This window comes from Chanos chanos, chromosome 15, assembly GCF_902362185.1.
Source record: "Chanos chanos chromosome 15, fChaCha1.1, whole genome shotgun sequence".
Classification (NCBI taxonomy): Eukaryota; Metazoa; Chordata; class Actinopteri; order Gonorynchiformes; family Chanidae; genus Chanos; species Chanos chanos.
The window spans coordinates 4,727,447-4,740,219 of record NC_044509.1 but is presented as its reverse complement, the minus strand read 5'-3'; the positions used below and the strand labels follow the sequence as shown (position 1 = coordinate 4,740,219).

Here is a 12,773-nt window from a genome sequence, read left to right as displayed (position 1 = left end):
TTGCCAGCATATGGGTCTCATGCAAGCATAATTTATATTTCTGTAAGTTATGTCAACAGTATAGTTAACACAGGTGAGTTTAGCTACGTGCTGACTTGCCACAGCGATGTGGTAATATACTGTGTATTTACAGAAAGGCTGTTTTATGCCAACATAGGAGGAGCCATGAGTTTCTTTTATGCCGGTCTTTTAAAAGTACCACTTGTCCTCAGCTGCTTTCATTGTGCAGGACAAAGATCTTTACCCTAGAACTTTTCTGGTGCCAGAACTACACAGAACTATTCTCTGTTCCAGTAGTGCTGGTATCAGGCTTGGCATGGAGGCTGTACTGTTGGGAACCAGCCTGGGGCAGTGGCCCAGTTTCACGCTCCAGCACGTCCTGGAGCTTTACAGTAACTACTGGGCACATGCCAATCAATCAGACTAATAACTCACACACACACCCACACATATGCACACACACAGGCGTGCGTACACACACAGACACATACACACACAGACACACATGCACAAACATGCAAACACGCACACACAAACACTCAAACACACACACATACACATACACACACACGCACAAACCGTGTTTTCCAAACCCTGTGTCACCCTTCACCTTGGTATGACTGGTGCTCTCTGCAGAATGTCATTACGTGCGGTCATTAGCAGTGACAGTGGTTTTGAAAAAAATAGAAAAAAAACAAGTCATCTGTACTCTCGTGCCAGTCACATGGGCTGACTGCTCTTCTATCAATACAGAACACAACCAATTGCCCACAGGCCCTGGGCATGCTGATGTTGTTATTGTGTTTTTGTTTTTTTTTTTCAAGCCTGTGCCATAAGGGTAAACACCCAACAACAGTCCCCGCAGTGTGTGCTGTTGTTTGTAGGTCTCGAGTCATGTTGGATTTGCAGAGAGTATTTTAGGAAATATGGAAATACCTGTTGCAGCACAATAGAAAACATTTTAAAAGAAACCAAGAAAAAAAAAAGAAAAAACATAAGAAAAGAAAAGAAAAGAAAAGGGGAGAAAGTAAACAGAGAGCAGAAGAGACTAAGAAATATATAGATAGTGTGGGACACAGAGGTGTACACTTACAGAACTTGTATGTTTGTGTCTGTGTGTGTGTGTGTTTGTGTGTGTGTGTGTGTGTGCACTTGGGTGTGTGTCCCAGACGGTGTTCAGGTGGACTGTCGCTCAGACTGCCATGCGAGACCAGCGGGTTCAGGACAGCGTCTGCAGGCGCTGGAAGTTTGTCACCTGCATTCTCATCTCGGTTCTGACATCGCTACTGATGCTGACCGTCACCGCTCTACTACAGTTTGGTAAGTCAGAAATGTAACGTGTGCGTGTGTGTGCGTGTGTGTGTGTGTGTGTGTGTGTGTGTGTATGTGTGTGTGTGTGTGCTGTCAGCAATACCTCCCACTGATGAAAAGAACGTAGGTGGATTTCAAACACTGCGTGTTTCTTTGTGTATATCTGTATAATTTACTGTGTATCCTCCACTGGTGATAAGTACATAGTAATTATTATTCTAAGAGTGTGAATATGGGCATGTGTTTGTTTGATATGAGAAGTACCAACAGTACATGGACAGACAGTCTTCTGATGGCGCTTGTTGTTTGTATGTGTGTATGTGTGTGCTGGGGGGGGGGGTTGAGGACTGGGCGCTCATCCACCTGCAAGATGAGTAGGTGGGTGGGGGCGATTGGGTAGAGATCCAGCAACGCTCCCCCACTCACAGCGGTGTCTGACGGTCCCCCTCCGGGCCGATCTGTCTGTCGTCTGGGCGACGGGCAGAACTCCGCTCACCGTGCCACTGTCATAAAAACGGCACAAAAGTCTGTCTAATGATGGCTTTTCTGTTTGATGAGGGGAGTTTTTCATCTGTGAGCATCCTCTATACCGTCGTTAAAAGACAGATCTTGTTTGCAGATGGTGTCTCGAAATTCTGTGATTTTTGGATGAAAGAAAAAAAAAAAATTTGGAGTCAATTAAATCTGTGGTGCTTAATCACTGACACAACACATCCGAGCACGTCCAAAAACGTGTTCAAAGATATTTTTAAAGATGGGCTGAAAACACATATGGTTTTTCACTGAAAACATTAGTGGTGTCTGCCACCACTAGTTTTTTTTTGTAATCTTCTGATGAAGAAACTTCTGTCTCAAACTTCAGTTTATATTTTCCAGTGAATGTGAAAAACAGATTAGTCAAGTACTACATTCAGGTCCAGCTGAAGTCAAACAGCTTTGACCTGGTACTGGGTGATCTCATGGCCTTCTCTCTCAATGTGTTACGTCTCATATTCAAAGACGCGGATCTCTAGTGTCTTATGAAGGCGTTGGGGGTGGGGGGGGGGGGGGGGGGGGGGGGTTGGGTTATTGGTCATGAGAAGGGGAATATGACATTTGAGAGGGTCTCTGTGTGTATGGGAACAGCCACACGTGCGGCTCCTGTAGAATGCACAGTAGCACAATTCACCTGAAGTGCAAAAATGAACTGATTAATTAATTTTATTGAAATGGTGAAACTGACGAAACGGGCAAAAGTTGGGATGAAGCAAAAAGATGGGATTTTTTTTTTTTTTTTTGGTCATGTCACGTTTGGATTTCTTCTCCATGGTCAGTGTCTTGCTGATGTGACTGATGGGAGTTTTTTTTTCACCTATGTGTTTGTATACTTCTTTAATTACGTCATCTTTTTTTGTTCACAGGCGATCTCACAGTGTCAAGAAGAGCAGTTTCCAGTGAGTATATATGAAAGAAAAACTTCTTAATTCCTTTCTGAATTAACCTCATTTCATTCTAAGAGCATGAAGAAGTAATAACTGTTGGCTGTTTCACACAAGTTCTAATGAGTTACTAAATTGAAATTCAAGGCAAAAAAAAAATCTAAACATTGTCATACATTTGAATGTTTTTTTTCCCCAAACAGTCTCCATGAAATCATTGATAAAAACCACCATGACACCATATAACATGTCTATGTCCATACAGTTCATCTGTCCATTCTGGGCGTGCTGTGCAGACTCTATATGACTACAGTACCAGTGAATGGGAATGTTTGTCCAAACTTTTGTCTGGTACTGTATATGACTGTTCTTTAAGCTTCATCTAGCCTAACCCACATACCTGAGGCATTAGTGTATGTGTCTTCACTGGGCTTTGGGTTTCAGTGTCTTTACCATTAATGAGTGGAGAAGCCTGTGAATTGACCCAAATTTCCGATGGCGTGGTTTCTTTTTTATTCTGTTTCTTTTTTTAAAAAAAAAAAAACCCTGGCTTTCTTTGTGAGGGGGTGTAACAGAAAACCGTGGACTCGGGGCATGGGGACGTAGTTCTGTAGGGTCCGGTGAATGCTTCTGTCCTCAGTACACACAAACAGTCAGGATAACACCGTTTCTCATGTGTCCCCTACCAATCAGTTAAAATTTACCCCCCCTCCACCCTCATAGATTTTCTGTACAAACCTGACAAACAACAACAACAACAAAAATAAATAACAAAGCAGTCAGTCCACGTGTGTGTCGACGCAGTACAGGAGATGAAACCTGTTTTTGCAAGAAAATGGTGGAAATTGTTTGGGCAAAACAACATTCCCAATGGAAAGGAATAGATGTAATTGTGATGTAAGGATGTGAACATTCTGTAAAAGCTGACCTAACCGTCCTGTAAGCTTCCATAAGACGGATGGAAAGTGGAATAATTGTCCATCATGGTTTAGTAGCAATGTCATGTTGAGTTGAATAAGTCTGCACAGTATTCAAACTATCACACGATCAGTCATGTTTGTCTTTTTTTCAAGACAAATGAGTGTGTTGAACTTGAATGGCTTTATAACACGTGTACCTTTTAATCTGTACTGAAGAGGACATAAACCGTTTGCGTTAAGGCACATTAAGCATTAACGTCTTGTCTCATTGATTGTATTTTTTCAGAACATGCACATCATTCCTGTACATATCTCTGTCATACAGTAAGCCCACGGCCATGGCCTGCTCTAAATTGGCTTCCTGTTTCAGTTCAGGCTGGGTCTAAAATTACAGGAAAATAGATAGAGAAGATATCCAGCTACTGGGTCCACAGTGGGCCAACAGTTTCCTTTCAACAAATAATTTACCAAAGTCTTAACTCTCTCTCTCTCTCTCTTGCTCTCTCTCTCTCTTTTTTTTCTCTCTTTTCTCCTTCCCTTCTCTTTTTCTCTCTCTGTCTCTCCCTCACTCTCTCTTTTTCTCTGTCATTCACCCTCCCCCTCTTCCCACACCTCTCTCTTTCTCAGCCAATAGCACACAGGTCCCCATGCTGCCTCAGTCTCAAGGTAAGCCAATCTCGGAAGGTGGTCTCCAAAGGCCTCCCTGGCTCTCTCACGATCTTTCACACCTTCTTGTGTTAAAAACAACATATCTGTTTAAACACACACACGCACACACACACACACACACACACACACAAAACAAACACACTGTACCTGTTTGGGTAGGGCAGGAGAGAGAGGACAGAAAAAATCATGTAGAGAAGGATGGAAAAAAACAAAGAGAGCAGGTGGAGGATTGCTCCAGCCTCCGAGGCAAAAAAAAAAAAAAGAAAAAGAAAAAAAGAAAAAAAAAAAAAAAAAACAAGGTCACTTCCCCCTGCTCTCAGTTTCCCAAATCCCCTCAATAACTTACTGGCCGAGCAGTCCTGTCTCTAGGAGTCATGTGTCATATTTAGACTTATTTTATTCCTAAAGTTGGGAAGGATTAGAAACTTAGTCGGATTCTTGATGCTATTAGCTATCATTATATCAGAGACGTGCAGATCTGCTTCCTTTAGCAGACACACACACACACACTCACACACACACACACACACTCACACTCAGGTTCTTTCAGACTGCATGCGGTCTCCAGATTACAGAATGCACTGGCACATGTTGAGAACAAAACAGTGAGAGTGATACATTTAGAGAAAAAAAACCCCTCCAAACAGATGAAACTGGTAACCAATAGGTAACCTTATCAGTGATACTATATCTGTGACAAGCCAAAAACGGGCAAGGAAGGAAACAAATGAACGAACTTCGAGCATCGCAGAGGTGGCATTCACGCGTTCATGCTAAATATCCACTTCAATATTCACGTCTCCAAACCAACCAGTTGAGTCGGAGCTTTTGACACTGAACATCCGGTTCACCTTAGAACTGGGTCTTCATGGCCTTACCCTGTAAAACCACTAAACCGGCCAATTTATGCTGTAAAACACTCAGCCTTCATTCCATACCTGTTCATTCAAACAACAATCTTCTCTACGGACTGCACTCTTTTTGTTTGTTACCGCGCCTCCATGCTAACACTTCACGGATCTTCCTCCCCTTGGGAACAGTGCGGCTCGTGAACGGCAGAAACCGCTGTGAGGGTCGCGTGGAGGTTCGGCACAACGACACGTGGGGCACGGTGTGTGACGACGACTGGGACATGGTGGACGCCAACGTGGTGTGCAGACAGCTGAACTGTGGGCTGGCCGTGGCAGTGGGCAGCAGCTCCAGGTTCGGCCAGGGCTCCGGCGCCATCCTGCTGGACAACGTGGACTGCAGGGGGGGGAGAGACGGACCTGGGACAGTGCGGAAGTCTTGGATGGGGCATCCACAACTGCTACCATTACGAGGACGTTGCAGTCATCTGTAAAGGTGAGAACAGGCATGAGAATAGCAGAACACCCCCCCCCCCCCATTGAAAGAGAACTGGTGAAAGTTCTAGAACTGGTGAAAGTTCTGCAAGTTCTTAACATTATGTATGTGGAATTTTTATGCGAATGTGAGGGTTTTTTGGTCCTCTTTGCATGTTCTGTGTTTTACCTGTTCTGTTTTAACTCGCCCTCCCTCCCCCCAATTCTGCTGCAATTCTGACATAAGACAGAACATTAGAAGCTGTGAAAATAGTGAAATGGTGTTCTTATTACATGGGTACATATGCTCAAAAGATATGGATTATTAATAAAAGTGTGACTGGCCAGGGAAAAAAATGTGGAGTTTTGGTGGTGACATCATTGACCTCCCCTCAGGATTCACCTGAAGGTTATTCATTAATCACAGGATGTAAAGTCAATAGCACTCTCTCAATGCATCTCTCTCTCTCTCTCTCTCCCTTTCTCTCTCTCTCTCTCTGTCTCTCTCTGTAGGTTTGTCTGTGGTGGGTCCTCCAGGTATCGATGGACCGACCACACCATCAAGGAGAAATGCTGGGTTACGTAAGTTACCATTGTCGTCTGACCTGACTCATTCTCAGGGTAAATTAATGCCACTGTGAGTCATATTCACCGGGGAGGAGGGGGGCAGTATTTACCCAGACATAATTTTAAGAGCAGGGCCCTTGGTCAGGACCCTAGAGATTCGTCACCTCCATCTTATGAGGGAAAGCCCAAAATTTAGGTAAAATCATCAAAACCGCCATTATCTGTAAGAGTTTAGAGGCCTTGACGTCGGTTATGGGTCTAACATCGGTCAAGGTGACCAGAGACCAGATCTTTGCCTTGTTTTGATTGTGAGAAACACAGAGGACAGGCTGAAAAAGAAAGCGAGATACAGAAAATAAAATAGAAAAAAGCCAAGGTTTTGTGATTAATGGCGTTAATAATGGAGTCTCAAGACTAGTACTGAACCAGGAAAACCAAAACCTGTCTTTGTCTTGAGAACAGATCAATTTAGCTGACTTGACAGCAACCTGAAACCCTGGAAATCAGGGCTTATGGATGTGAAGGTCGTGCACTCTTGGCTCCGTGCTCCACCAGGATCAAACCATCATTGCATTTATTTCTTACCGTCATCAAAAACATCACAAACCAAAAATCAAGACAAGAACAGAGCCTAAACCAAAGACCAGGGAAAAGAACGGCAGCCACACATGAGGTAGTGGGAAACTATCTTTCAAAACGACTATCTCCCCTTCTGTCTTCATTTCGCCCCAGCGGTGTGAGGTGTGTATCATTGGAGTGGACTGCCTACACTAAATACGTTATTGTAATACCGACCTCCCCATCACTAAATTTATTTATGACAGATTAAAGGAATCCTGGACATAAATCAGGAACCCTAGCATGACTGAGTCATCTGTTTTTAAATCTATATCTGAGGCCAAGAAGGTTGAAAAGCTGTCAAGTCGTCCCCCCCCCCCCCCCCCCCCCCGTGACCTCTCAGCAGAGTGAAACTTTGATTGATAGGCCAGGGGAAATATGATCTTCTGCAAACTCTGTATAAAATTTGGAGTGGCAGCAGCCCTTGGTGTGGAATTCTGTCTGTATATTCACATAACGTACAGAGCTGGAGAAACTAGATGACGCGGCGTGTTCGGAATACATCAAACAACTTTCAGAACAGACCTTAAATCTGCAAGAAAAATCCAACTTGTTACAAGAAGAAAAAAAACCCCACCATAACAATGCAACGCAACGCGACGCAAACTGTGAAAGAAAAACCAAAAAGTTTAAAAAGTTTAAAAACACAACAAAAAAACGTCTGAAGAATGGAAACGTCTCGGGATACTTCTGCGCTTTCAGGGAAACGATCCCCCGTTTGGCAGCCAGATCAAAGACCCGAGTGAAGAGTTCTGTGATTTATGGAGGGTCACACCTATTGCTAAGGTCATTCTGTCTCCAGGCCAGTCCCCTGTGTGTGAGAATAGAGTGACGTATAGTCTTAGAGTCGAAAAAGGGTGACGGGCCGCTCTGGGAGTTGGTTAAGAGCTTCACAGAACCCTCTTTATGCAGAGGACTCTTCTGATGAGGCGTTGGTCTCTTGGGAACATACTTATACGCAATATGAGAGCAGGCATTGTTTCTCCGTTTCTCTGTGCAGTGGTAACTTTGCTTTAAAAGAATAAGAGAAGAAAACCACAGAGATGTCAACATATGTGTCCAGTGTAACAGTAGCCCTTTAAAAGCGGAGCTTGTTTTCGGTGTAGGATGGGGTGCAGGTGGTGTAAATTTACCTGTACATCCGCCAACACCCACTGCGGCATGGAATTATTTGGTCTGGCTCCGATCCAGATGTTTTATATTACCTAAATTTTAGTGTCGTCTGTCAACACAGATGACCCTGAACAAAGGATATGAGCCAATAATGTTTTAAATCTGAAAGAGGAAGGACTTCTAGACTGAAGAGGTAGAACAGAACGAACCACTAAAGTCATCCAATCACATCACAGGACTGCTAATGATTACTCAGATGCCACAAATCAGCTCTGAATAACACACACAAGACTTTTGACATAAAATAGCAGATGAGACACTAAACATCAAGTTGAAGCAGATGTTTTTTTCTCAGTATTTTCTCAGTTTAGTGTAGTTTACATGGGTTATGTTTTATTTTCACTCACAGCAGACGGTTGAGGCGCCCAACTCCTGTGAGGTTTCCAGACATATTCTTTTAGCAATAAAAGCACCCCTGTTTTTGCAGGAGATGGTACGATCCGACTGGTGGGCGGACAGGACCACTGTCAGGGACGGGTGGAGGTGTTTTACCGCGGCAGCTGGGGGACTGTGTGCGATGACGACTGGGGGATGAAAGACGCGGGCGTGGTCTGCCAGCAGATCGGGTGTGGCCAGGCCGTCACGCCCACCACCAACGCCTACTTCGGCTACGGCACCGGCCTCATCCTGCTGGACAACGTCAACTGTAACGGCTACGAGAGCCAGCTGTCCACCTGCTACAGCCTGGGCTGGGGGATTCACAACTGTGGCCACCATGAGGATGCTGGGGTCATCTGCTCAGGTCAGTCACAGACACTGCACGACACAAGGAAGGTCAGGGGAGGGTTCTGCTGTTGTTGTTGTTGTTGTTGCTGTTGTGTAATGAAAAGAAAGGCATCGTGTGATGATACACACACACACACACACACAGATCCACACATACACACACACACACACACACACACATAGATCCACACATACACACATACACACACACAAACACATAGATCTACTCATACACACACACACACACACACACACCCGGATCCACACATACACACACGCACACACATGTGCACACACACACCCGTATCCACACATACACACACGCACACACATGTGCACACACACACAGGCATGCGCGCACACACACACACACACCCCCAGATCCACACATACACACACACACAGGCATGCATGCACAAACACACACACACACACACACACACACACACCCAGATCCACACACACTCATACACACGTATACCTCCACTGTCACTGAGAATGGTGGGACACTAGAGCAGCATCTGACAGGCCGCTGTGTGTTCTCCATAGGCTCCGGTACCACCACCACTCGACCTGTGAACACTGAGTCTTTACCGCGAGGCTTCTTCTTCACCGAGAGCACAGCAGGTACAAGAGAAAACGCAAACTCCTTAACTGACATTACTGAACTTACGTAAAGACATATCCGCACACAACCAGGCAGCACACTGGATACAGGGCAGATGTACAGAGACTCAGGTTAACGCAGGTAAAAACAGGTCAGTACAGGTAACTCCAGGATCAGGCTACTACGGTTACCTACTCGTGTTATATCGAAATAACAGTTATCAGTTATTCTGATATAATATGAGAACTGACTTGGCACAGCGAGAAACAAACTAATAAAGAAGGAATTCAACCCAGGCAAGTTAAATTACTAAACTAAATCTGAAAAGAACGAAGGTGAATTCTGGTAAAATACACATAAGCAAGGGAAAATATGAATACATTCAGGTAGAGACAGATACTTTTAGTTATATTTACTTGTCTTTAAACATGAGCTGAATGAAAAAGGGTGAAAACAAATGAAATCATGAAAAGTTCAGGCTGCAACCCTGGAATTCTCTCACTGTTTCTCAGTATAATCTTTCAGAGCTGCTCTCACACTCTCTTCTCTCTGTGACAAACACGCTATGTAAAGTAATTGCCAAGCAACAGAGCGCTATTGCACTGCCAGTAGTGTCCAGCAGAGGGCGGACTTAAAAAAAAAAAAAAAAAAAACCCAGAAAAACCAATCTCATACAACACACTCCTGTCAGCCTTTGCAATTTCCTTATTTGTCTTCATATGTTTGTAATTACGCCGGGATTAAAACGTCTGGTTCTCCTCGATTTCTTTCAGTGACACACGTAACGACGCCGGTCACGCAGACGATAACGACACCACCCACGCCTGCCCCCACCACCAGAGGTACTGCTCCAAACCGCAGAACAGCCCCGGGTTCCCCGGCCCAATTCAAACGAACTCGACCGTTTCAGCAGCCTTATTTAATCCCCGACCTAATCCTCAACACAACCACATCTGCATCAAATTATCAGCCGCCCGTATGGCCACTGATCAGCCGATTCCGGAGCCGTAAGGGGAGCTCTGTAAACAGATGTATTTGGAATTGCCAAAGACCGGACTGAAAAAACAATTTTTCTTAAAATTCGTTTTTATAACTCATCTAATTCTCGGAATATTCCACACTACAATTATTATTATTATCGTCATTATTGTTACAGTTATTATTATTATTGTTATTTCATCATCGTCCTCTCTTTGCTTCGTCCATCCCGTCTTTTTCATATGTGTCTCTGTGTCCATTTCTCCTTCGTCGACTCCTCCTCTATTCTCCACCCGTCCCTCCGCCCCAGCGCGGCCAGTCATCCGCGTGGCCAACGGGAACAGTACCTGTCAGGGGAGGGTGGAGGTGTACTACAGGAACGTGTGGGGGACGGTGTGTGACGACGACTGGGATTTGGCCAACGCCCAGGTGGTGTGCAGACAGCTGGGCTGCGGCCCGGCCATCGCCGCCAAGCAGCTGGCGTTTTTCGGCTACGGCTCCGGGCCCATCATGCTGGACAACGTGGACTGCAAAGGCAACGAGCCGCAGCTGGCGGACTGCTTTCACCTGGGTTGGGGACAACACAACTGCGGCCACCACGAGGACGCGGGGGTCATCTGCTCGCGTAAGGAGGGTTTTTACATTTCGACTCGTACCAAAAAAATAAACAAAGAGAACTCTAAACACGCGCGCGCGCTCAGGGAGAGAAGCGTTGTCCGGATGTACGCAGTGAGTGTCCATGCAAAATTAATCTGTGGTTATATTAGTCTGAGAGCTGCACCACTCTGCTGTCTGTTCACTGTTCACATGTAACGTGTGTAAGGCTGCACACACACACACAAACGCATGTGCATGTGCACTACCACACACACGCACATGCACATGCACACACATACATACTTTAACATACATGCACGCACATATACGCACACACGTACATAGAAGACAGTACACGTGCACATGCTCTAAAATTAAACCCGTGTCTTTCTCTCATTCATAAAGTCTTTTCCCCTAAGGTTATCATCCACTATAGTCCCCTTTTATGGACACACACACACACACACACACACACACTCACACACACACACACAAACACAAACCAGAGAGGGAGAGCCCCGATCCAAAGTACTGCTGAAACAAGCTAAGCTGATGCCACCATCTCTTTCTGCCTCTCTGTCTCACACAAACACACACACACACACACACACACACATTTTGCAGGCCGATGCTGAGTAGATGCCTCTCTCTCTCTCTCTGTGTGTGTGTGTGTGTGTGTGTGTGTAAGACTGAGGTTCTGGTAGAGGCAGTCAGCCATGACTCTATGAAAAATCAAGTCGAGTCAGAGAGCATCACCATCAGTGCAGGCCCAGGGGCCAGGAGAGGCTCCGTGGAGCAGAGCAGGCTACGCGGAGGAGCTTAAGCATAAATATATGCATGCATGTGTCTTGCATTTATATAGGCAGCCTATAAAGATGAAGCAAAATCAAGCTGACAATTCACAAGAGAATGAGAACAGCACAGATATGAGGGGAAAAAAAAATTAGTTATTGTTTCTAGATTCCTCTTAAATTGCTTCTCAAACTATAATGCAGTTATGTTATGCCTCTTTTGGTTCATGAAATAATCTATTATTCAGAAAGCCGGTTTAAAGGTTTATGAATATAAGAAAATGAAAATCCATGTTCATTATGCCACCATGTCTTTCTGTATTAGATATAGTGTTGGTCTACAATCATTCTTGTACAAATGGCAGTTCGACATACAGTAAAAATTCATGCGTAATATAAAACATTTATAATTGCACACTGTGTTGACTACACAGTGTTCTTTTGGAAAGGAATAGATAAATTCTAGTAGTGCAATAAACTCATATTAATATGAATAATGGTACTGTCAGACAAAACTGTTCCCACATTAATTCTCTCTCTATCTCTGTCTTTCAGCGCCTCAACCGTTTGTTGTAATGTCCAGAGATTTTCCCGTGACGGACAGAATAACCACAACCAGGGCCCCAGTGGAAGGTAACAGACATTTATATATGAAATTTAACAGCTACATGAGTTTAGCTTCAATACCATTAGAGTTCCTGTCAGACCTTTCAAACTCAGCAGGACTGCGTAAACAAATGTTTTTGGCAGTAGCTACTAATTTTCGAACACAAAGCATGGCTCTCAGGCTGGTCAAATGACTCCCCCCCCCCCCCCCCCCCCCACAGCACGGCAGTCCCATTAGTCAAAAGTCTGAATATTTGATTGGTGGGCTGTCCCCGCATTCTTTCGCATTACACGCTGTAAAACAGTTAACATCAGACCTGTAATGGCCAGAGCGCAGAGTGAAAGCAGACTGTGAAAAGTAGAATGAGGAATATGATTGCCTTTCAGTGTAATTTAATAAGCCCTCAAAACGACAGAGCCCGTTCCCCTCTGTGACTCAGCAATTCCGCCGCAGGCAAGACTATTATCTT

At 44.6% G+C, this 12,773-nt stretch overlaps 1 protein-coding gene across 1 annotated transcript in view; it reads left to right on the top strand.

Annotated features, from left to right (window-relative positions):
- The first annotated feature begins 1,202 nt into the window (after window positions 1-1,202).
- The window catches only part of LOC115828850 (scavenger receptor cysteine-rich domain-containing group B protein), a 12,262-nt gene continuing 691 nt past the window's right edge, over window positions 1,203-12,773 (top strand). The window contains 11 exon segments of the mRNA XM_030792948.1: window positions 1,203-1,320; window positions 2,712-2,744; window positions 4,277-4,315; window positions 5,359-5,570; window positions 5,572-5,662; window positions 6,154-6,222; window positions 8,426-8,734; window positions 9,274-9,351; window positions 10,105-10,173; window positions 10,620-10,934; window positions 12,253-12,330. Coding sequence (XP_030648808.1) covers window positions 1,203-1,320; window positions 2,712-2,744; window positions 4,277-4,315; window positions 5,359-5,570; window positions 5,572-5,662; window positions 6,154-6,222; window positions 8,426-8,734; window positions 9,274-9,351; window positions 10,105-10,173; window positions 10,620-10,934; window positions 12,253-12,330 — 1,411 coding nt within the window.